The following is a 26,513-nucleotide window of genomic DNA, read 5'->3' on the forward strand; positions in this document are numbered from 1 at the left end:
AATTATAAGTCGCAAAATGACTTATAATTTGGAATGGAGGGAGTAATCATTTTGCTTTTTGCAGCTATGGTGATTATTTTAGCGGTATGCTGTTCTAAAAGCTTTTATATGGCACAGAAAAGATGGAAAACAGGTCGTCCTTGGTGATTTTGTCACGAAGAAATTCGTGTTAGCCCCATAGAAAACACACAGGCTATGACGTACTTCCTCCGTCCCAGTTCCAACTTTTATGGAAAGTCAAAGCATCTTAAACATAATTAAAATTATAGAGAGATACAAAAAATTGTAACATCAAATAGATATACGTTATTATTTTATTATATAAATTTGGTCAAACTGAAAATGCTTTGACTCTCCGAGAAAATAAGAATAACTTATAATTAGGAACGGAGGGAGTAGATATTATTATTATATATATGAGCGGTATGCTATTCTAAAAGCTTTTATATGGCACAGAAAAGATGGAAAAAAGGTCGTCCTTGGTGATTTTGTCACGAAGAAATTCGTGTTAGCCCCATAGAAAACACGGGCTATGACAGTACTTCCTTCGTCCCGAATTATAAGCCGCTCCAACTTTCATGGAAAGTCAAAGCATCTCAAACTTGATTAAAATTATAGAGAGAAATACAAAAATTTATAACATCAAATAGATATACGTTATTATTTTATTATATAAATTTGGTCAAACTGGAGATGCTTTGACTCTCCGAGAAAGTATGAATGACTTATAATTAGGAACATAGGGAGTAGATATTGGCAGTGTTCGGCTGAACTGAATTCCGACTTATTCGGCTTATTTTTCCAGCCCGAGCAGTGCTTTTCTCTCGCAACATTCTAGCATGAACAGTGTTTCAGTATGAACAGTAAACATTCAGTCCAGCCGAGCACTCTCATTATTATTATATATATGATATGAAGAGCATGTTTTCCCTGTTCACATCATAAAAAACGACATTAATATGATGCTAACACTATATATTGCTTTTGTGGCCAAAATAAACGGATATGTATATATCATATTCCAAGAAGGAGAATCTTACGAAAGACGTCGGAATCTTAATAAGAGGAGCGGATAGGGATGACCATAGGACCGGCCCCGCCGCCGCGGGGTGAACACGACCTGACCCGGTTTCCTTCTCTCGTCTCTCTTTTCTGTTCCGCGCAGCAACGGCGCGGTTGCTTCTCCCCACGGCGGCATCTCCTGCGCGGCGGCGCCGTCCCCGCGAGAGCTGCGACGGCGCGCTAGGCAAGTTACTGGACACGGGAGCGATGGCGGACGGCGCCAGCGGCCGTGGCGGTGGAGGCGGGGCCGGGCGGCGGGTGGGGGAGTACGAGCTGCTGCGGCCGATCGGGTCGGGGGCGTACTCGCAGGTGTGGCTGGGGCGGCACCGGGCGCGGGGCACGGAGGTGGCGGTGAAGGAGATCGCCATGGAGCGTCTCAGCAACAAGCTCCGCGAGAGCCTGCTCTCCGAGGTCGACATCCTCCGTCGCATCCGACATGATAACGTCATCGCACTCCACGACTCCATCAAGGTAACCCGCTCGTGGCTGGCCGCCCCATTTGATGTCGCTTGTGATCTCCTGTGCTATCGATGGATCTGCAAGGTCTTGGTGCTGGTGGGGTCTGATTGTAGGCTTATGTTTGAAATTGAGGAGTTCCTCCGGTGAATTCTAGCTTACTGTGAGCATTTTAGGTAGGTAGGAACTCTAAGCAAAGGATACCCTGTCTAACATGATGTCCCTTTGGATAGAATTAGTTTGCAAGGGATAGCTCTGAATGTTCGCTCACCGGTTGCTGAATGTTCGGTCACCAGTTGCTGCCTTGCTTGAAATAGGAGGTTCAGTCCTGACGGGCTAATGTTTGGTGAAATCCTATGTGGGCTTTAGCTTGGTTAATTTGTTAGCCTGATGTTTTCTGGAAGCTAGAACATAGCAAATAAAAGAAGTACTTTTAATGCTGAATCTTGATGTTGTGAGTGGATTTTACCAGTTTAATAGCAAACTCATAGGCTCAAAATTTTCTCTGGTATTAATGTTGTTATCTTTTTCTTGTTCAGCAAATAAAGTTCCCCATGAACAGTGACTGTAGAACACTCTGTTTCTAATTAGTAATTACCATAAATAACTATTGTGTATGATTAGGATCATGGGAGAATATATCTCATATTGGAGTATTGTCGAGGTGGTGACTTACATGCATACCTTCAACGCCATAAAAGAGTTTCTGAAAAGGTTGCTAAACATTTCATCCGTCAGTTAGGCAAGTGATCCGTCAATCATCAGCCCCCCCCCCCCCCCCCCCCCCCCCCCCCCCCCCTCTCTCCGCTTAGCTTTTCTCATAATGTCTCATTTTTCCGGCAGCATCTGGTCTGCAAATGCTTCGCGATAATAATGTGGTTCACCGAGACCTAAAACCTCAGGTTTGCTTATTCGTTTTCTAGTTTCTGTAGCTGAATATTCCATTGTCAAGAGTTCAAGAAATGTACAGTTGTTAAATTTATCTAATTTATTGGATTCTGAATTTTCTGGTTTTGCAAACAGAACATTCTTCTTGTTGAAAATAATGAAAATTCTCTGTTGAAGATTGCCGACTTTGGATTTGCAAAGTGAGTTCCATTTCTTTCATTTTTTAGATGAAATATTAGCACATATTTCAACAAATGTCCTAAATTTCTGAGTTTATCTACAACTGAGTTGCATATGCCCGTTTTTGTGATTTTATTTGTACTGGGTTTGGATGCAATTAATATACCTGTGCTGCTACTGACAGATTGCACAAATGGCCTTCCATCTTTTCCTCTCCTCCCTTTCTTGATGGTGGAGTCAACTGAGATCAATGTGTTTTCTACTGTTCTTTGAAATTGTTTCTGGTAGTGATTAGTTAATGTCTGAAAGTCTGAAATGATCAAGGACATGAAAACACCCTATACAGTGGACAAACTGATCTGCTCCTTTCCTAACAGATGTCCCCAGTGTAGATCCTGCATGGAATACTTTTCAAGTCTATTTCTTTGACTGCAGAGTGTCAAGTATTGGACTAGACACTCCCTATGAGCATATATCATGTATATCATCTGGTCTAAATGTGGTAGAACCATAGAAGTTACACTAGTGCATGCAAAAATTCCCTTAACAAGGCTCCAAATAGCTATTGCAACATCGCATAAGGCGTTTCACATTTCAGACAGAAAAAAAAAAATCTGCAACATTTCAAAATAACATCAGCCACATGCCTGCATTTGAAACTGGTTTGAAAGAATGATAACACCATTTCCAAATTACATAATAACATTTTTCAGGATCCTAAATCAATGATTCTGGACTGTATGCAATGAACATTAATGCAACACTATATTTCCTTTAGGATCTTTTAGGGGCTATTGCAAGTAGCGATCTTTCTGATGTCTCTGGCATTTCTAAGCATAAGTAAACAAAGGTAGAACACTTCTGCAACATATTTATACACTTACCTATTCGTTATTATAGAATATCACTTTTAGTAGTTCACACTCTTTGATTTTTTTTCTTCAGCAAATATAATCAGGGCACCATTTCATAATGTTACAAAATTATTTATCTTCATGAAAAACTTCGTGCACCAATAATTTAATTAAAAGAACTATCTCGACTCCTAATAGCTTGCAATATTCAGGCCTACTGTATGATTCGGCTATTCAACCCGTGCATGTTCCTGCATTCAAATTTACATAAAGTTTGTAAAAAAAATATTAATATGTGGAGAAACCATGTACAAGAATACAAGACTTTATTGATTTAAAGGTAACTTACTGTGAATAACAATAGATAAGGCTTAGGGTAGGCTTCGGCTCCTTGCATCTGTAGATCATAGTAACATTCAGCTTTCTCTCCATGCAACATGATTTTTGTTGGACCAAGTTCACTTTAACGGGTGGATGCCTGAATGAGCTGTTCAACAGCTTGATAGTATGAGTATCAGGCATATGATAGTTTGCCTTCCCCTTTTCCATGAGCAGATTTTTGCAACCTTTTGCCTTAGCCGAAACACTTTGTGGTTCACCACTTTTCATGGCTCCAGAAGTCATGCAAGCTCAGAAGTATGATGCAAAGGTCTGAGCTTTTTTTCTGTTCCATATTAGATTTAGCATCTTTTACTACTGGTGCTTGACCCAGTGTTTAATGGCCATTTCTGACAGAACAGGCAGATCTGTGGAGTGTTGGTGTCATTCTATATCAACTTGTTACTGGAATACCACCTTTTAATGGGGATAATCAGATCCAGGTTTTTCTCCTGTTTTTCAGATAACTTCAGTATGTCTAATCTAGATTTGACTACAAGTGCTAATGGAAAAAATATATTTATTTGTTCCGCAGTTACTTAAAAATATACTCAGGACACGTGAAATACGATTCCCATCTGATTGTGAGTTGAGCCATGGCTGCATCGACTTGTGCAGAAAGTTGCTGCGGCTCAATTCAGGTTAAATCACTAATTTGTAGTTACATCGAGTTCCTATGATATCCTCAATTCCTCACTGTGCATATAGAGCTTTATGATATTGTCATTGATGGTTCAAAGAAGTTTGCCCGCGCTATTATTCTTATGTTGAGACTTGGAATGGAGAAATTTCACAAGTATTGTTGTATCAATGTATTACATTTGTTGTTTGCAAAATAAATGGTACCATGCAAGAGCAGTTTTAATTACCCTGTCATTTTGTTTCAAAAATTACCCTGTCGTTTGTCCTTTTATTTTTACTATGATTCTGTTAGTACCTATTTTTCAGATTTGATGTTCAACTCAGACTATTCCTTAACATTAAGAAATTTTGCAGCAGAGACTTAGCCAGTTTTAAATAAAAGTGTTTCAGAATACCACCTTTTCAAGGCATACTTTTTTCTTCAAAAGTATGTTTAGGAAATAAGAACATCGAAAGTGGGTGGTTTTTATTTTTGCATTTGAGCATAGCACTAGTGCCTAAGCTAATAATGTACAGCCGTAGCATAGCCTCATATCTACAACAACAACAAAGCCTTTAAGTCCCAAACAAGTTGGGGTAGGCTAGAGTTGAAACCCAGCAGGAACAATCAAGGTTCAGACACGTGAATAGTTGTCTTCCAAGCACTCCTATCTAAGGCTAAGTCTTTGGGTATATTCCATCCTTTCAAGTCTCCTTTTATTGCCTCTACCCAAGTCAACTTCGGTCTTCCTTTGCCTCTCTTCACGTTACTATCCTGGCTTATGATTCCACTACGCACCGGTGCCTCTGGAGGTCTCCGTTGGACATGTCCAAACCATCTCAACCGGTGTTGGACAAGCTTTTCTTCAATTGGTGCTACCCCTAATCTATCACGTATATCATCGTTCCGAACTCGATCCCATCTTGTATGACCGCAAATCCAACGCAACATACGCATTTCCGCGACACTTATCTGTTGAACATGTCGTCTTTTCGTAGGTCAACATTCTGCACCATACAACATAGTAGGTCTAATCGCCGTCCTATAAAACTTGCCTTTTAGCTTCTGTGGTACCCTTTTGTCACATATGACACCAGATGCTTGCTGCCACTTCATCCACCCTGCTTTGATTCTATGGCTAACATCTTCATCAATATCCCCGTCTCTCTGTAGCATTGATCATAAATATCGAAAGGTATCCTTCCTAGGCACTACTTGACCTTCCAAACTAATATCTTCCTCCTCCCGAATAGTAGTGCCGAAGTCACATCTCATATACTCAGTTTTAGTTCTACCGAGTCTAAAACCTTTGGACTCCAAAGTCTCCCGCCATAACTCCAGTTTCTGATTCACTCTTGTTCGGCTTTCATCAACTAGCACTAGATCGTCTGCGAAAAGCATACACCAAGGGATGTCCCCTTGTATGTCCCTTGTAACCTCATCCATTACTAAGGCAAATAAATAAGGGCTCAAAGCTGACCCTTGATGTAGTCCTATCCTAATCGGGAAGTCATCCGTGTCTCCATCACTTGTTCGAACTCTAGTCACAACATTGTTGTACATGTCCTTAATGAGTCCGACGTACTTCGTTGGAACTTTATGTTTGTCCAAAGCCCACCACATAACATTCCTTGGTATTTTATCATAAGCCTTCTCCAAGTCAATAAAAACCATGTGTAGGTCCTTCTTCTTCTCCCTATACCGCTCCATAACTTGTCTTATTAAGAAAATAGCTTCCATGGTTGACCTTCTGGGCATGAAACCAAATTGGTTCATAGAGACCCGCGTTATTGCTCTCAAGCGATAATCGATAACTCTCTCCCATAGCTTCATAGTATAGCTCATCAACTTAAATCCCCGGTAATTAGTACAACTTTGAATATCCCCTTTATTCTTGTAGATCGGTACCAATATTCTTCTCCTCCACTCATCAAGCATCTTGTTCGATCGAAAAATATGGTTGAACAACTTGGTTAGCCATATTATAGCTATGTCCTCGAGGCATCTCCACACCTCGATTGGGATACCATCCAGTCCCATCGCCTTATCTCCTTTCATCCTTTTCAACGCCTCTGACCTCAGATTCTTGGATTCTCCGCACAAAGCACCTATTGGTGTCATCAAAAGAGTCATCCAACTGAAAGGTTGTGTCTGTATTCTCACCATTGAACAATTTGTCAAAATACTCTTGCCATCGATGTCGGATCTCATCCTCCTTCATCAAGAGATGCTCACTTTCATCCTTAATGCACTTAACTTGGTTGAAGTCCATTGTCTTTCTCTCACGAACCCTAGCCATCCTATAAATGTCATTCTCTCCTTCCTTCGTACTCAAACGTTGGTAAAGATCCTCGTACGCTCTACCCTTTGCCACACTTACAACTCGCTTTGCAGTCTTCTTTGCCACCTTGTACTTCTCTATGTTGTCCACACTCCTGTTATGGTAGAAGCGTCTATAGCACTCTTTCTTCTCCTTAATAGTCCTTTGGACTTCCTCGTTCCACCACCAGGTATCTTTAGCCTCGCCTCCACTTCCTTTGGTTACTCCACACACCTCTGAGGCCACCTTCCGAATGTTGGTTGCCATCTTCTCCCACATGTTGTTTATGTCATCTTCTCCCACATGTTGTTTATGTCATCTTCTTCCTTCCAAGAGCCTTCTTTGATAACTCTTTCCCTGAATACCTCTGATGTCTCCTCTTTCAGTTTCCACCACTTTGTTCTTTCAATCTTAGCTTGTTTATCCCTACGGGCACGCACCTGAAAACGAAAGTCTGCCACCAAAAGCTTATGTTGAGAAACAACACATACCCCTGGTATCACCTTGCAACCCAAGCATGCTCGTTTGTCCTTTCTTCTTGTGAGGACAAAGTCAATCTGGCTAGAGTGTTGTCCGCTACTGAAGGTCACTAGATGAGATTCTCTCTTTCTAAAGAAAGTGTTGGCTATCATCAAGTCAAAAGCTACCGCGAAGTCCAGAACGTCCTCCCCCTTCTGATTCCTACTACCATACCCAAAACCTCCATGAACTGCCTCGAAACCTGCGCTTGTAGTACCTACATGCCCATTAAGATCTCCTCCTATAAAAAGCTTCTCACTACTAGGTACAGCTCTAATCAGGCCATCTAAGTCTTCCCAGAACTGTCTCTTAACACTCTCGTCGAGGCCTACTTGGGGGGCATACGCACTAATTACGTTCAAGACCATATCACCAATGACAAGCTTGACTAAGATAATCCTATCTCCGTGTCTTCTCACTCCCACCACACTATTCTTGAGGCTCTTATCAATCAAAACTCCTACTCCATTTCTATTCGCAACTGTCCCTGTGTACCAAAGCTTGAAACCTGTATTGTCCACCTCCTTTGCCTTCTGACCCTTCCATTTAGTCTCTTGAACGCATAATATATTTACACGCCTCCTAGTCACGGTATCAACTAATTCTCTTAACTTACCTGTAAGCGACCCTACATTCCAACTGCCTAAACGGATCCTAGTTGGTTCGACTAGCTTCCTTACCCTTCGCACTCGTCGAATCAGATGTGAAGACCCTTGCTCATTTTTCACTACACCCGGGCGTCGATGTAGCGCGCCACTAAGGATACGACGACCCGATCCTTGATCACTTGACACCGTGCCCAGATCGCGACACGGCGCGTCACGGGGGTGACGACCCGGCCCTTGCTCATTTAACACCATACCCGGGTTCCGATATGGCGCGTCGCTAAGAGGGTTACGCCCCAACGATTTTCTTTCGGGTTTCATCTCCATTAGAATGGCTAGATTTAACGTTGGCTCGCCACGCCTATCACAACCCTCCTCCTTTACCAGGGCTTGGGACCTGCTATGTTGAGACAACATAGGCGGAGTTATCATATACACATATCTAGTATTTAAAAAAAGAGAGAGGCTGAAATGTAATGTTATACTATTGCTGTTATCATATACACTTATACAGTTATCGGCTAACATTAACGGTGCTGTGCTAATATGTGTAATTGATCCAGTGGAGCGGCTTACAGTTGAAGAATTTGTGCACCACCCATTTCTTTCTGAACGTGCTCCAGAGAGAACCTTGAGGTATTGATTTGTCTCCACTATATTCTCTCCTACTGCATCTTGGGATGTTTTAAATATTCTGTATTGCGTTTACAGCCGGACACCATCTGACATAAGAGATGGCTTTCCAATAAATAATAGCAGTCCAACAAGGCCTTCAAGCCAAAGTTCACAAGAAGATTGTATGCCTTTTCCTTTAGATGATGAGTCAAGTGGACAGGACGAGGGTCCAGTTACTGACAATAAGAGTCCGATGAAATCTTATGGGTTTCCCATGGGTAAAAGATTGGATAAAACTTCAGGCCAGAGTCCATCTAAACATACCAGTCTGTTCTCCAGGTATGTCTTGGGCAATAATCATGCACCTAGTAGCCAACACCATGGCCATACTGGTAAAATGACCAAGGAAAGCAAGATTCATGAAGTACAAGGTCCGAAAGGGGTTTATCCAGAAGGTATGGAAGTCATTAGTGACTATCTTGCACTTCCTTATTTTTATTATGAACAATTCTTACTGAAATTATTATTTCTTTACTTTGTAAATGTAGATTCCCCTATCATTGATTCATTAGAGTTTGTAGATCAGGAATACGTCTTTGTGTCTGGACCACACCCGGAGGGATCATCGTCTTCAACAAATGCCTCTCGGCAGCTTAACTTACCAGCAAAATATGATAATTCGTCTGTTTCACCACCAAAGTTAACTTTCTTGAGTGCACCAATGCCGATAAATGGTTTGCCGATTAATAGACAACAATCTGCTGGGACTGGTAGCTTCGACAGCCACTGTTCTCCTGCATCTGGCACTTCACAGGGATCTGCGGATATAAGTGATGCCATGGATCAGCCCCCATCTGATTATCTGACGAGGATTAGATTGTTGGAGCAATATACATCAGCCATAGCAGGGTTGGTCAGAGACGAGGTAAATATCTGCTTGATGGTGCCCAGTTTCTTTGCTTTCCCTATGTTTTATTTTACTTTGACTCAACCTTTGGAGATGGTTTAACTCATTGAAATACTTTCATCCATACCACGACTTGTGCACTTTTCATCTATCCCAAGCTTTGTGTTATACTCCCTCCATTCCAAATTGTAAGCCGTTCTAGCTTTTCTAGATACATAGCTTTTACTATGTATGTAGACATAATGTATGTCTAGGTGCATAGCAAAAGAGAACGACTTACAATTTGGAATGGAGGGAGTAGCAAACAATGCTTTTGAGTTACGTTGAACTGTCTTTGAGCTTGAATCCCAGTAACTCGAGACCCAACTTTTCTATAATAAGAAAAGCTTCAGGTAGCATTTAGCCATTAAAAGTGTTTGTCAATAGCAACAAGCTGCCACTGACTTGCTTTTGTTTTGCTGATCAACCACCTGATTGAAGATCAAAGGTGGCAGACACTTGGAGGCGTTCTCTATTCAGCTAATTGTTCTTGCAACATGGAAGCAAGCAATTCATCTATGCAATACCTTTGTAGCTTCACCTGCAAGGGAGAGTCCCTCACAGGATATCCCTATGAAGGGGCTTAGTGCTGATGCTTCCCATTTGCTTGCGAATTCAAAGCTAGCTGATGATGCCTGCATGCAGATAGAGAAACAGTTTCTCTCTGAAGTTGAATATGCCGAAGAACTAGCCAGTACTGTGGGACAGATAGCTGGTATGTTAAACACACCACCAATTGTGGATCATTACTATCTGTCCATCTCTTGTTAAACCCTTTTGGATGCTGATAGTGTTCTTATGCACACAGATGGTACAGAGATGCCAGATGCAATTGAAATAATATTTCAGTCGGCTTTACTTATAGGAAGGCGAGGCGGTGTAAGTAAAACACAGTGTATTCCATTCCAGAACTAGTCTGACATGTTTACCTCTTGACCACTCATTGTTTTGTTTTGTTTCTCATCCAATTCACAGGTTGATGAGATGTTTGGGAAAGCAGCGGATGCCATGACTGGGTATATGAGGGCGGTATCCATGCTGCGGTTTCTCTTGATCGAGGCACCATCACTTGCCCTCAACCCCCCTTTGACTCTGACAAGATCCGATCGCCATCGACTGCGCACATACATTGAAGCTCTCAACACCAGGCTCTGTCAGATGCAGAGCCAGAGGCATTGACTGCTGCCATGTGCCCTCAAATCTTGTTCAGGTTGAGGGACGGTGGACTTGTACAATATTCTTTCATTTGTAAATATATTTGTTGGCTCAAACTAGGGCATGTAAGATGTCAGAAATGTGGAATTAGGCAGAGCAGCGAAGATCTATTGTAACTCGATCAGACTATTGTAATGTGGAATTAGGCGGAGTGTACGTGTTAGGTTCATTCTGTGTCAATTCAGGCAGAAGCTTGAAAACCAAATGACGAATCATGATCACTTGTGGAAATGTAAACTGCTACTTTGTAGATTCTTTATTATATATCAGCAAGTGTGCTTGATCTGAAAAATTATGCGCCTAGTATCATTTCATACGTGTCCTCATATATGCTGTCAAATTTATTATGCTGGACGTCTCGGATCACTATGTAAGATCCTTCATGTAAATGCAGAAGCTCTTTTTGAGTTAGCCTTTCAGAACTGTTCTTTGCCTAACATCACAAACAGCCAGACATCGAGGCTTCCTGGTAGGACGGAATGGGATTTTTTTGGACTATTAATCCTTGCTATTTCTCTTGCCTGACCCATGTTGCTCTTTGGTTTCCTTCCCCATCCCGTTTTCTCGCTGCTGCATGGCGCTCGCTCGCACAGCGAGGCTGGGGAGCAACGCCCGCACGTCCGTGGTCGGGGAGCGACGCCCGGGGAGGCAGGGCCGGCCCCTCGCTTGGGCATCAAATTTGGCCCGTGCCACGATTAGCGCTGGGGTCACGCCCAGGGAAAATGCCGGGTTGTTTCCAAACGAGGCCTGACAGTTTTTTTAGAGGTCTTTGTTAGCGTCCAAGAGGGAGATAAATTGGCTGTCTAGTTTAAAAATGTTTAACCTAAGATCAAAAGAAATCACTATTAGAAGAACCCTAATTCAAAACCTTTAACCTAGGGTTCGAAATAAACCAACAATAGAAAAACCATAAATTATATAACACCGCAGAGCAACTCTAGCAGGGTCCTCAAACAGACCCCTAAACCCAAATTTAAGAGTTCAAGTCAAAAAAAAAAGTCGGCATAGCCCTTATTCAGACCCCCATTATTCAAAAAAAGTCAGTGTAGCCCTTATTCAAAAAAACAAGTCTTCAAATTCTTTCTTAAGTCATAATAACATCATTCTTGGAGACACTAGAAATGACCCTGACGGGAGTCAAACATAGAGGTTACGTTCAACCCTCGAATTAATGGCATGATAGTTCAATTTAACCCTCTGGCTGATTCTCCCAATCAGCTAGGGGCTCAGAGGCTACACCTGTCGTGTACGTTGGCGTGTACACTCCGGTCCATAAGCGAATGGCTTGTGGGCCTCTGAAGGCCTGTCTCAGAGAAAGCCTGGTCGAATGGGGCATGAGGTCAAGGGGCCAAGTCCACGTCCGAGCCATCCTTGCTCGAGGGCTCAGCCAAGGCACAAGAAGTTCCCAACCGAAGGAAATCCAGGCCGAGCAAGCATCCCCGCAGTCACTCTGGCCTTGGCTCGGGGCTTGGGCCGAGCCCCCATCCCAAGCAACGCCGCCCCGATCCCCCACCCCAAGCAACACCGGAAATATGCCCTGGAATTTGTTAGGTGGGCAGAGCTATAACACATCTGGTGTTGCGAGCTTGTTTAGCACCGCGATTTAGGTCTAAGAAAAATTTTCAAAACAATTTTCTCGGATTTTAAAAATTTAAAACCAGCTTTTCGCGTCAACGGTAAAAATCAGAAATTATATTTTAAAGCGTTGTTTGTGGCGATTTCTTTTGCGCAAAAGAATTACATAACACTTTAATATTTTGTTCCATGGTTTGGTACGAGTATGAGCTATCGCATCCGATATTTTTATGTGAGCGGTAGTCGCACCGAGCATTCAAGCAACAATAGGTCCTTTTCTTTTCCCCGCTCTATCTCGCGCGCCTGCTTTTCAATGCCTTGCTTGTCGTGTCTTGCCTGCCTCTGCTGCCTCTGTCTCTGATTGTGCTTGCCTGCCCCCGCGTGTTCTTTCTCTGCTTAGTATTGCTGTGTACTGGACGCATAGTAGGCCTCGTGCGCCTGCTTTCGCACGACTTTGGTCGGGAGCGCCTTAATGGGATTTGCCGAGTCGCTGCTCGCTCCGTCCTCTTGTTTCTGTGGCCTGCCTTGCTTGTGTCTGCCTGCTCCATCGCATCATTCCTGCAGCAATCAACGTCTCTGCTATCTGCCTTGCGTGCCTCCACCGCGTTGCTTGTTTTGTCGAACCTCGCGCTATCTCCTTCTCTCTCTATTTCTCTGCTGCCGTGGAGGAGACGCCCAAGCTCTAGTCCGTCGGCGCCCGGCCGGACGTGACCCGCCCGCTGCCCAGCCCGCCATGGCCGCGCTGCAGCCACTCACCCATCACCCCTAGCTTTTCCCTCGCGAGCGCGCCAGTCAGGCCGGTCGTGGCCGCACATCTCCACGCCGTCGGTGTCAGTCCTTCTCCACGCAAGAGCTCCTGGTCCGCTTCGGACCGCTATCCTCCCGTGCGTCCGTGCCCGCAGCGTTGCCCTGCTGCTCCACGGTCACTCGCCGCCATAGCCCTGCCTCCCTCGCGTGCACGCCATGCCGCCGGTGCCGAGGAGCTTGCTTGCACCGTGGCTGCCACCGCCCGGCCGCGCACTCCTTCCCCACGCGCGCACCACCGTCACGCCGCCACCAACCGTGCCCGTCCTGGAGCCGCCGTTGCCTCCTCTGCGCCGTCTGCCGTGCCTCGCTCGGGACCATGGCCGCTTCCACCGCCCTACCGCTCACGAGCGTGCCAAGCCGTGGAGCCATCTCGCCTCACTGGTCCGTCCACGCCGAGCTCGGCCACCACCTCGCCGCTACTCAGTCGCCCTACCTCCCCACGCGAGAGAACGTGCCGCCCCTTCCCCGCTCCAACGCCGCTGCTTCCTGCGGTCTCGCACGAGCATCGTGCTGGCGTGCCGCCATCACCTGCTGCCATGGTCGTGTAGGCAGTCTCCCTTGCCGCTCGTCGACGGGCTTTCCGCCGTCGCCGTGTCCTTCTCGGCCGGGATTGACCGCCGGCCGGACCTCCTCTGCTCCTCTGTATGAAGAAGATGAGGTGAGAAGGGTATGGATCCAAGCCGAAGTTTTGTACATGGTGCTTACTGCAAAATACGTGACTCACTTGAATAGTGTATTCTAGACTGCGGATCGATTTAGTAAAAACTGTGGGGTCCTTTCTGCATAAGTGGCGCGCACCTCTGGGCCTTGGCCGCGTGGGCCGCGCGCGCCGCGCTACCAGGACTGCCGCGCGCCCGTGGGCTAGCCTTTTTGGGCCGCTCGCCCTGGCCTCTGTGGCCGTCGAGTTGGGCCAACTTGGGCCGTGCTCGCCCCGCTGGGCTGGTCGCGTGCTGCCCGCGCCCGCGCCTAGGCCGCGCACGCCGTTCCCCGCTTGGGCCGGACCTGGCCGCTGGGCCGAAACGGGTGTCGCCGGCCTTTTGAATTGTAGAGCACTTTCTAGTTTAGCTTGCAAGGTAGACTTGTAAAATTCGTAGGAAATCGTAGAAAAATCATAAAAATGCCAAACCAGTTCTGTGGTGTTCCTAAAATTATGATCTAGCTGTTAGTATATTTTATTCACATAGTTTGATAATATTCTTGAAAGCTATATAATTAAATTAGGATACTTAATATTGTAAAAAGATAACTTGTAGGAATTGTTGTGATAAATTGGTAATAGTGTTGGATCTGAAATTTCTACAATAGGCTCCTAGCAATATTAGGTACTCACTGTAGTTTTTGTAGTTCCAGAATAATTGGTTTGGTAGATAGATAATGATGCCCTATTTCGAATAATGATTAAATTGATAGAATGGGATAAAGAAATAACTTGGGTTTATATAACTAAAATAATTGTTGGGAAATAACGTCTTATTCGACAACATGGATATGTAGCTTAAGTACGGTCGTCGTTAGAACTAGCTTGTTAACTCGAGAGGCGTAAATCGTATTTTACGAGCCACGGTTATAGTTGATTAATTACGTCTTTGCATTGCATCACACTACATATCATATAGGTACGATGATGGATCAACGAATCAAGTGGAGAATGAGTGGGAATCCAGAGATGGCGTAATGGTATTCTCTACAGGAGATGATGCAATGGGCTTTCTATTCAGTTGATGGTGGATGATCTGAAGATGCAGATACTAACTTTTTAATATATATCTTACCCAGACAAGCCCCGGTGCATAACCCCTACTTTTCTGCAGTTTAAATTATATTTATGCATTAAGTTTTAAGGAGTTGATTGAAACCCACTTGCATATATATCTTTACCCTACGAGTCTTACTAGTATGACATGATCGTGTAGAATGCTATGCTACAGGACTCCGGTATAAGTCGAGTGATTGTCTATCACTCGCGAGATATAGGGAAATATATTACTGTATTATTATCACTTGGAAAATATAAATGGTGGAAATGATAAATGGTGACCGAGCGGGGATATGGTTTGGGTTTTGGTGGGTGTAAGAGGTTGTGTCACTGTGGACGCAGGGCATGGCTTGGTTACACTGCTTTCCCTGTCTGTGTCGGTTAAGGATCGACCATTGCATAAGTCTCGAGGTAAGTCACAGATTTATTATCCCGAGCACATACGTGTGTATGGGCGCTTAAAAGACTTGTTGCTCTCTTGTCGTAGATCCGGCTCTTTCCGGACCGGCTGTCTTGGTGGTTTTTGGGTTAGGAGGTCCTTGCACCGCACTGAGTTTGGGACTCAGGGGTGGGGGCTTGGAGTCCCCATTTGGATGGGGACCTGGACACCTAGGATAGGAGGGTGATGGGTTGGTCCTGCTTGTGCCCGGGGTGCAAGCGGGGTGTGTGTTTTTGGGGTACCTAGCTAGGGGTATTGATTCGTGAATCACCGGGCGATCCGGTACGGCTTGTTTTGGGTCTAGTACCGTAGTAAGAACTAGAAGATGAAAGATGAAATATGGAAAAAGGAAATCTGATTGCTTACCACATGCTTGAAAGTAGCACAGGTGCTTACATAGAATGGTTAGTTAATGAACCAATGCGGCTTTTAATAAAAATCGAATATAAGGACGCACGCTTAGTAATGCTTCCTGCAAATGCAATAAACCCACAAGCCAGATAGCCTTGCATATCCTTGGAGTCTTTTCTTTCCTCCTGTCGGGTAAGTCTTGCTAAGTACAATTGAGTACTCATGATTTTATTCCCCTGTTGCAGGTGACAGGTGGATGCTTGAGCTGACCGTTGTGTGGATTCCTCCTGGTGGGCTCAGCGAGGATTCCTTTACGCTGCGATCGTAGTTGTTATTTATAACTTTCACCAATTGCTTTTATAAATAAAAGTTTTATAATCTGTTGTCATAGTTTATATATCAATACTTCATCATGTCATGATTAGATATTTATTTCAGCTATAATTCTGATCACATGTTTATATTCCGTTGTTCTATTAAATTGTTTATAACTCTAATAATATGATTACATTCTGCTGTTATAATAATAAATATTATACTCTGATATTGTATTAAAAGCGTTGTAAGAAATGGTTAAGAATGATGTAAGCTTTATTCTCTCATTTGTGATCCTGATGGCAAAAATATGGATTTTCAGGTTCTCCCCTGGGGTGTGCTCGACGGAACCGAGTAATTTAGTATTCTCCCTTGTGTGCTTAGCGTCTAATGGAAGACAAGCACTCCTGGGAGGCGTTAGATTAGGCGGTTCTGCCACAAGAGCCTCACAGGAGCGCAGAGCAGTAGAGCATGAGGCGCTCATTTCTCTCCACCGTCGTGAGGCGGTGTCAGCCACTCCCGAAACAGGGACACGCCCGGGGCATGATGTGCCACGACAAGGATCCCCACACGTTTGCATAGAAGAAGACCCCGGGCCCACACAATAGCTTCCCTTCATGCAGGGGCAAACGTCTGGCGAATCAAGGAAGCCGCGAGAAGACGCACCTGGGGGAGGCACGACGGCAGTAAACAACACTTGATGATCAACGCCAGGTAGCAATAGTAGCCGCTAGGGAGCAGTTAGGACGTTGTTGGCTGAAAGGTCCTTGTTTGGTTTTGGTAATTGAGTGACAACCTAAGTGGACTAATTGTGTTTAATGTGAGATACATAGGTGATTAGTCCACATGTACATGTGTGTGAGCAACATATGCCTTGGAGGTGAAAATGGCTCAGAGATATTGCAAAGCTCACACATGTGATGAAGGAGCTCATTGCATATGAGACATGACATTGAGTCATGTGACCAAGGTGGAAAAGATCAAGACAAGACTTGGCTTGACGGACCGGTTGCAAGCGTGAAGGACAAGTTTGAGGCTTTGGAGCGATGGACCGTGTGGCGGTGAAGCTTGAGCAAGACTTGGCGCCGATGGATGAAGGCAACGGTGAAAAGCAAGTGAGGTCAAGATCGATGAACCAACAAGGTCACACGATGATATGAAGTAAATGATATCATTTGTGATATGGTTGGTGCATGTGTTGCATCAACATCGGAGGAGATGAAATGGAACGCGCAAGGCAAAGGTATAATCTATAGGGCATTTCATTTCACCGGTCATAGGTGAGTAGAGAAGTTTATGACCGGGTTTAGGATAGATGGTCGTACTATCAAAAGGGGCAAACTTGTTTGCATATCAGTCATCTAGTGCCACTTGAGCGATCTAACTTTGCATCATGTTAGGATCGAGTGGCATGGCAAGAAGAGTGACTAACCCTTTGGGAAATGTTTGTGAAAAGCTAACACACATGCACAAGTTGGTGAACACTTGGTGGTGTTAGCACATTTGCAAAGGAGAAGAAGTTGGTAAACAAAAGGAGGCAAAACTAGGCTCGGGGTGCTGCCTGGGTGGCACCGCCATCCCCTGTCCGGTGCACCGCCACCCCTATGGTGGTGACCGGTTAGCCGAGGCTGAGAGTAGTGTGTTGGGGGCTAGTACCGCTCTGCCTTGTTTGGTGACACCGCCACCCCTAGGGCGGTGCCCACCTGGACTTGGCTGAGAGTAGCAGGAGCTAGGGTGGTCACGGGAAGTGGCGGTGCACACCACCATGGTGAGGATGGTGCACCGCCAGGTGCGGTCCGGTGCCACCATCTCTTTTTGGCATAAAGCAAGGGAAGGCAGGGCTGGTCACCACCCTAAAAATCCAGAGAGGGGGTGTTTTGGGTGGCTGACTGGGTGGTCACCGCCCCCTAGGGCGGTGCCACCGCCACTATGTCTGGTGCCCCTATGCTAGTCAAACTAGCCGTTGGGGTGACCGTTGGGGGGCACCGCCGTGTCCGATGCCCTCGCAGAAAGTGCAGCTTTGCTCCAACGGCTCTATTTGGCTTGGGGGCTATAAATAGAGGTGAAGCTCAGGCATTTGGCTGGTTGAGCACCCTTGGGACTGAGTGTCCATGTTTGGAGAGTGCTTGGGAGCCCTCTAACTCACTTGTGCTTGATAGTGTTCACCCGATCGAGTAAGTGAGCGATTCTAGTGTGATTGCATCGTGAGGTTGCATCGAGTGGCACTAGATGATCGAGTTGTAAGCCGGTAGTGCTTGTTACTCTTGGAGGTTTCCACCTCCTAGATGGCTTGGTGGCTTGTGACTCCATTGAAGCATGCAAGAAGATTGTGCGGTGCTCTAGAGGAGGATTTGTGAGGCAGATTGTGCTCACCCCACGGGGATCACGAAGGGCAACTCTAGTTGAGCATGTCATTGAGCTACCCTCACTTTCGGGGTAGGTTCTTACGGTGCCCGACGTGCGGGTTTGGCGGGTGATGCCAATTAGTCACCGAACCACCAAGTGAGCGGTCGACACAACGGGGACGTAGCTTGGTGGCAACCAAGTGAACCTTGGGAGAAAATCACATTGTCAACATTGTCTTCATCATCTTCTTGGTGGTTTGCATTCCACGTAACACAAGCTTGTATTACTTTCATATACATTGTGCTTGTGTAGTTGCTCTTGTAATTAGTTAGCTTGTGTAGCTTGCTAGTTACCTTTTTGCTTGTGTAGCATAGAAGTAGCTCCCTTGCGTGGCTAATTTAGTTTTAGTAACCTTGTTAGTCACTTTGCTTAGTTTGTGTAGCTAAGTAATTTGCGCTCTATAATTTGGCTTGTGTAACCTTGTTATTGAGCATTGCTAGTGAGCTTAGGTGGCTTTGTGCTTTTGCTTACTAGATTGTGTAAGAGCTCCCCCGGTTGGCAAAGTACTAGTTGCATTAGTTTGTGTGACCTTGCCACTAGAATTGATTAGGTGAGCTCTAACTAGCTCGGCACCTTAGTTGCATAATCAAGATCTTTGTAAGGTGCTAGAGAACATAGATAGAGGGGTGTAGTCTTGGCTAGACTGATAGTTTTATTTCCGTATTTGTTACGGTTAGCCGATGCGATTAATTTTAGAAAGGACTATTCACCCCCTATAGTCCGCCATCTCGACCCTACATCGGCCCAACTACAAGACAAATGAGGACTCAGGGCACCGTGAAGAAGAAGATGGAAGCCTAGGGTGAGAAAGACTAGGAAACCCCAGAGACTAGACGACATGTACTCCCATCGCTAGGGCTGGATATCGAGCCAGCTCGGCTTGGCTCGGTCTAGCTCGAGCTGGCTCGTTAGGCTAACGAGCCAGTTCAGCTTGGCTCATTAATATCATGAGCTAGAGGGGCAGCTCAGCTTAGCTCGTTAGCGAGCTTGAGCTGGCTCGTTTAGCTCGTGAGCTACTAAAAAAATAGGACACACATGTTTATAATGTTCATGCCACAATAATTCCAAAAGGTGATGTCCACCATTATGCAACCATACATGATTAATACATATCAGATTCATCAAAAGTATCAATCATGCAACATAGCTAGTCCATCCATGATCCATGCAGTTTTAGCATACTTACTAGTTGCTTACCACCATAGACTTAGGAAAGTCCACAAATTCAATGTCAGCATCATCATCTTCTCCCTAGAAAACAATCCATAAATCAATATTTAAGTACCACAACAATTATAAAATCAAAATTCATATGAAACAACTGAAAATATGGATTACATATCCATAGAATAGGTGTACACTTGTAGATCAGCACCATCATCTTTTGGATTCATGGTCGTGGGCTGATAGGCCTCAGCTCGTTTGAGCTCGTGAGCTGGCTCGAGCTGGCTCATTAAAACAATGAGCTAGATTTCCAACTCAGCTCGTGAAAAAGTTAAAATGAGCCGAGCTGAGCTAGACACGAGTCGAGTGAGTTGGCGAGCCGTGAGTATTTTGTCCAGCCCTACCCTTCGCCCTCCGGTATATAAGGCAGGGCATGGGCTCCTGTAGGGAAGATCTATCAGATCTTAGCCAATCAAACCCTAGAGTAGCATAGTGCTTCCCCTACATCTCTCTCTCTCTCCATTGTAAGATCATAGTTGAGCATTCCTAACATGAAGAACACCCCTGCTAGATGAGGGCTTAGATGCCTAAAGCAGGATAAACCCCTAATGATTTGAGTGCTTAAGCCACCGGAGGCCCACACATCAACCCATGTCAAACAATCCAATTACTGCCATAGAAACGAACCCACGATAGACCCTACTTTTTAGTTTCGACCGCTTATCTCCTCACCCATTCGGAACCATGTTGCCTGATGCTTCGCCCCTCCTATCCGCTCAACGCTCCACATGGCTCCCATCTTGATGTGCTACCGCCAAGCGGCTACCCTCCCTAGCGAGCCCCCTCCCCTCCCCCTCCCCCTCCTCCTCCCCCAATGGTGGCTCCACTCCGTGTCCTCGCCCTCCCAGCATGCCCCCCTACTATGGTGCTGTAACACCCTCGGTGTTACGCCATAAACCATTTACTAAAATATGTCATGAGCATCATGTTGAAAACCATTTTTTATTAAGCAAAAATGCTATACAACATATATGTGTCACCTTAATAAAGTTGGAAGTACAAACTTTGTAGATGACAATGAAATACTTGTAGAAAAATAATGTTACTAGCTAGTATTTCTTATAGTCTATAAAACGAAACTTGAAAACAAATCCAGCACAAAAACTTAGAAGATTTCAAAGTCTCCCAACTGCTAGACATTGCTATGTTTACCAATTTATAGTGAGAGATTGGGTTAAGGAGTTGTCGGCATGAAAACGTGTACCGTGCCAGGCACACGAGCAAGCCGTAAGGGTCCGCTCGATGGAGCTAGAGATCCACCTAGCTTCAACGAAGGGATGATCGAATCCTACGTACTCCTCCCTAGACGTGCTAGTTAATTTGACCCTGCAATTGATAAGGAGAGAAAGTTTATCAGTAATTTAAGGCGGAACATGCCGGTATTGCCAGACAGTTCTGAATATGCGGCTCTGAGAGCCGATGTGGAAGGAGATCGACTAAATAGCTGATTCCAGCATACTCATAAGAATAAATCAGTTAAAGCTCTTGGAATTATGGAAGAAAAAACCAGTTATCATTCAGGATGAATATCATTATTTAAACAAATATTAGTCAATGGCAATAGGATGTCAACACTTATCAGTTTATGCTAAGCCAATGACTGCAAGTAACCGAATCCCTTTTTATATAAAAGATTCAGAAACGGCTCATCATCATTTAACCATTTAATAGAGATAAATCTAATGAACATATGAGATCTCATCTATCGCTATAACCAGTGGGGCATGAGGCAGAATCATGCAGGCCATAGAAACAACAATAGATTTGATGACCCTAACTTATTACTAATATCAGTGGGCATGAGACAGAATCATGTAGACCGTAATACAATAATAAGATTATGGGGCTAACATATCTTTCAACCTACCCTTGCTTCAACGGTCTCGTGGCGTGAACTGTATATGTGAAAGCACTCGATATCGGCTAAAACAGCCGATTCAGGCATAGCGCACAGTTAAGGTCATGCCCTATCAGGAATAGATCTACCAAATAACGGTCCTCGCTCCACAGTGCTAACAGTGGGGTGAGGCAGAATCACACAGGCCATGATAACGGGCCATGGAACGGTTTTCGTTAGCCGATAGATCTATTCAAGACCCGACATGCCTTAACCACACACTATGCATGATCAAGATTGACATAAAACAACTAATAAAACATAACTCATCATTTAAGGTGCAGATTAGATCAGTTTAGATTAATAAACGACGGGTTAAACAGGATACAAAGCCGATCTAGATTAATCCCAATCGGGCAAAGTGATATTGCTGTAATTAAAAAAATAATGAAAGCAATGAGCAATGTCGGTAACTTAATGAATCTACCCGAAGGGCGCCACCGTTAGGTAGAGCCGATAACTTGACCTTAATCTAGTTCGAGCAGTGGAGGTCGACTGGATCGATACAGCCGTACTTGAAATAGACAAGAGTCGATGACTAGCTTATACCAGAGTCGCAGTGGAGGTCGACCGGATCGATGCAGCTGTACGAATAGAAGTATAAGCCATGATAGTACTTACAGACAAGCCAAAGGTCAGCCGGACCGATGCAGCCCTGCTCGCTGAAGAACTCGCTGAGATCTACTATACTCCTACTCCTAAGGGTTGGCCGGATCCGAAAAAAGTAAATGACTTGTAATTGATTGATCGTGTGTCTGATACAATGGCTGAGGTTTATATTTATACCCTGGGCTAATGACTCCTGACCTGTACAAACAAATATCTAAAAAGGAAACATTAGGATACATGGACTCTAGCTTCCTTCACATGGAGTCCTTGTTGATGAATTGAATACGTGTGTATCCTTGCTTGTCAAGCAAACGGATTATAATATTCCTATTTGATCGGCCATGTAAAAATATATAAGATACTTTCCAAAGTCCATGCAAGCACAACTTGTTTTTCCTTGACTGGCCGAGCCTAGAAACTTAGTGAGTGTGATCACATTTAGGATCGATAGCCGTACTATTAAGAGGGGTGAAACTCATATCGAAATGCGGTTATCAAAGTGCCACTAGATGCTCTAACTCATTGCATATGCATTTAGGATCTAGTGGAGTGCTAACACCCTTGAAAAATGTTTGTGAAAATATGCTAACACATGTGCACAAGGTGATACACTTGGTGGTTGGCACATTTGAGCAAGGGTTAGGAACTTCACCGGCAGAGTGTCTACCCGTAGAGTGTGGATAGTCCGACGGTGCCACCGGTGCCCTAGACAGAAAAGACGGAGGTCACTGTAAGTGATCGAACGCTGGCCTCGGTTTGACCAGCACGTCCAGTCAGTAGAAGCTGCAATGACGCTGGCGTCAGTCTCTGACCGGACGTTGGGTCACTTAGTGACCGGACGCTGGAGGGTTGCGTCCGGTCCTGCTGACGTGGCAGCGCATAGGGGAGTCACCGTGTGACCAGACGCTGGGTGTGTCCGATCGAGCATGACCAGACACGTCTGGTCATGAAAAGTCGTCTCTAGAAGCTTACTGGAAATGATTGGACGCTGGGGTTCAGCGTCCGGTCACTTTGAGCTACTGCGTCCAGTCATCACTTGACCGTTGAGATCGGGCGATCAACATTTGAAGAGAGGGGACACATGGCACGCATTGCGTGACTGGACGCTGAGGTCCAGCGTCCGGTCGATATGACTGGAGCATCCAGTCACCCCGTGTTGTGCCTAGTGAAGGGGTACACCGACTCTATTTCGTGGGGGCTTCTATTTAAGCCCCATGGCCGGCTCAAGCTCACTCTCTTGGCCATTTACATTGACATAACAACCTTGTGAGCTTAGCCAAAGCCCTCCCACTCATCTCCATCATTGATTCATCATCTTTGTGAGATTGGGAGAGAATCCAAGTGCATTGCTTGAGTGTTTGCATCTAGAGGCACTTGGTGTTCATGTTTCGCTATGGGATTCACTTGTTACTCTTGGTGGTTGCCGCCACCTAGATGGCTTGGAGCAGCAAGGATCGTTGAGCGGAGGTTGGTGATTGTCTCCAGCTCTGATTGTGGTGATTGTGAGGGGTTCTTGACCTTTCCTCGACGGAGAGCCAAAAGGTACTCTAGTGGATTGCTCGTGGCTTGTGTGATCCTCATCTTGTGTGGGTTGTACGGCACCCTATTGAGGGTTTGGCGTGTGATGCCAATTAGAGCGTGAACCTCCAAGTGAGTGAATTGCCACAACGAGGAGTAGCTTGCCGGCAAGCAAGTGAACCACGGTAAAAAATCATTGTGTTCATCATTTGATTCCGAGGTGATTGATCTTCATTGGTATTCATTCTTGTGATTGATTGGCTCCTTCTTTGACATGGCGGTATAAACAAATTGCTCACTCTCTTTATATTACCACAAACTAGTTGTCAAGCTCTTTAGTGTAGCTAGTTGTGAGAGCTTGTTAGTTTGGTTAGTGTGACTCTTTAGTTAGCCTTTTGAGAGCATACTAACTTAGTATAGTGATATAGTTATTGTGTGGATAGAAACTACATAAACTAGAATTATGGTAGGTGGCTTGCATTTTTAGTAGGCTAGCGCAACACTCGCTTCGCCTCATAACTGTCTAACCGGTTTGTTAAGTGTTGTTGTAAATTTTTTTAATAGGCTATTCACCCTCCTCTAGCCATTATGACCTTTCAAGTGGTATCAGAGCTGAGGTCACTGTGATTTGAGGATTAACAACCTTCGGTGTAAAAATGGCTCAAATCAATAACACCAAGAAGCCACCCCAATTTGATGGCACAAATTATCCGTATTGGAAATCAAAGATGACCACACATATCAAGTCAATCAATAGAAAAGTGTGGAAGGTGGTAGAAACCAAAATTGAGATTGGTGATCCAAAGAATCCCACCGCGGCTGAAGAAGTGCTTCTCCAAAACAATGACATTGCTCTAAGTGCCATTCATGATGCAATTGATGAGAGAACATTTGAGCAAATCAAGAATATTGAGATGGCTCATGAGGTTTGAAAGAAGTTGGAAGAATCATTTGAAAGCACTCAAGCCATGAAGGGTGCAAAGGCATATATTCTCAAAGAGAAGTTTGCAGGCTTCAAGATGAAGGAGGATGAGAGTGTGCCGAAGATGTTCCATAGGCTTCAAGTGCTTGTCAATGATCTCAAAGCACTTGGAGAAGAGGTGAAGGACAAGGACTTCTCCCACAAGTTCTTGAGATGTTTGCCTTCAAGATTTGGCATATTGGTCACTATTCTAGTGAGGAGTGGTTTGGACACCATGACACCAAACCAAGTGTTGGGAGATATTATGACCGATGATACATATAGAGATGATGATGAGAAGGAAGAAAAGAAGGAGAAGAAAGATGAGAAGAAGGATGAGAAAAAGAAGAGCGTGGCATTCAAAGCCACATCATCCAAGGGCAAGGCAAAGCTAGATACATCAAGTGAAGATGATGGCTCATGGGATGATGATGATGATGATGATGATGATGAGAAGATGGCTCTCTTTGTCAAGAAATTTGGCAAGTTCATGATAAAGAAAGGGTACCATGCTAGAAGAAAGAAATCTTCATCCAAGAACAAGGAAGAGTCAAGAAGGTGCTTCAAATGTGGAAGCAAAGATCATCTTGTTGCTCAATGTCCATACAATAGCGACAATGATGATGATAACAAGAAGAACAAGAAGAAGGACAAGAAGGAAAAGAAAGATAAGAAGGACAAGATGACCTTCAAGAAGAAGGGTGGTTCATATGTGGTCACTTGAGATAGTGATGCTTCCTCAAGTGATGATAATGATAGTGATGATGACAAGACCACCAAGAAGAAGGCACTTTCAAGTATTGCAATAAATGAGAAGCCTTCTCTCTTCGACACTCCATCATGCTTCATGGCTAAGGCCACTAAGGTACAAAATTGTGATGATGGAAGTGATGAGGAACATGATAATGAAAATGAAAATAAAAGTGATAGTGATGATGATGAACTTACTAAGGATGAACTATTTGACATGCTAGAAGATGCTAAATAACACTTTGACATCAAGAGAAGGGAATGCAAAAGCTTGCGTAAGGAACTAAAAGCCCTTAAGCAAGCCTTTGATGAGCTCAATGCATCTCATGAGAGGCTAGAGGAAGCCCATGAGAAGCTTGGCAAGGCTCATAAGAAGCTTGAAAAAGCTCATTCCTCTTTGCTTGATGAGCAAAATAAAAAGAAGCATGTTGAAACTTGCAATATATGCTTAACTTGTGATATAATTGATGAATCATTATCTATGCCTATCATTGTTCCTCCCACTAACCCTTCTTGTAGTACTTCTACTTCCACCTCGTCTAGTAGTGATGGTTTCACTTGTGATGCCTCACTAATGGTTGAGAATGAGAACCTCAAGAAGGAGGTCAATAAGCTCACTCACACCTTGGCTATGGCCTATGGTGGTGAGAACCGCTTGCTTATGTGTTTGGGTAGCCAAAGAGCTTCTCTCTACAAAGAGGGATTGGGCTATATCCTCAAGAAAGGCAAGTTGGCCTTTGCTCCTCACAAGACTAGTTTTGTGAAGAATAATGGTTGGTTTTGCACTAGTTGCAAGCAAGTTGGTCATGTAGAGCATGAATGCAAGAACAAAAACAAAAATGCTAATGTATCCTCAATTAAGATTAATTCTTTCTATGTGCTTACTAAGGGTACAAATGGTGTGAAGGCTAAATTCATTGGTAAACCATGGATGGGCTCAAACAAGAAAGCTATTTGGGTACTAAAGAGCTTAGTAACTAACCTTCAAGGACCCAAGAAAGTTTGGGTACCTAAAAAGAATTGATCTTCTTTTGTAGGTCAATTACAAAGCTGGAGGAAGGCATTGGGTTCTTGATAGTGGGTGCACTCAACACATGACCGGTGATGCAAGAATGTTCAACTCAATCAACACCAATGGCAATGATGATTATGATAGTATCACATTTGGTGATAATGGCAAAGGCAAGGTCAAAGGGCTTAGTAAGATTGCAATATACAATGATATGAGCATATCCAATGTGTTGC

The 26,513-nt window shown here is 44.4% G+C and overlaps 1 protein-coding gene across 3 annotated transcripts; it reads left to right on the forward strand.

Annotated features, from left to right (window-relative positions):
* Positions 1–1,060: 1,060 nt before the first annotated feature.
* Positions 1,061–10,955, forward strand: LOC136547911 (serine/threonine-protein kinase ATG1c-like). 3 transcript variants are annotated; one of them, XM_066539609.1, is made up of 13 exons: positions 1,063–1,533; positions 2,143–2,260; positions 2,362–2,420; positions 2,542–2,606; positions 3,996–4,089; positions 4,181–4,261; positions 4,354–4,459; positions 8,448–8,520; positions 8,596–8,954; positions 9,081–9,424; positions 9,887–10,160; positions 10,254–10,324; positions 10,421–10,955. In XM_066539609.1, the coding sequence occupies exons 1-13, from the start codon at positions 1,270–1,272 to the stop codon at positions 10,622–10,624; spliced, it is 2,112 nt and encodes a 703-aa protein (XP_066395706.1). In that variant the 5' UTR covers positions 1,063–1,269; the 3' UTR covers positions 10,625–10,955. The 3 variants fall into 3 exon arrangements, with proteins under 3 accessions (XP_066395697.1, XP_066395706.1, XP_066395701.1); XM_066539604.1 differs by having other exon boundaries at positions 1,064–1,533; positions 9,048–9,424; XM_066539600.1 differs by having other exon boundaries at positions 1,061–1,533; positions 8,596–9,424.
* The last annotated feature ends 15,558 nt before the right edge of the window (positions 10,956–26,513 follow it).

Source organism: Miscanthus floridulus, chromosome 1 (assembly GCF_019320115.1).
Source record: "Miscanthus floridulus cultivar M001 chromosome 1, ASM1932011v1, whole genome shotgun sequence".
In the NCBI taxonomy this organism is placed as follows: Eukaryota; Viridiplantae; Streptophyta; class Magnoliopsida; order Poales; family Poaceae; genus Miscanthus; species Miscanthus floridulus.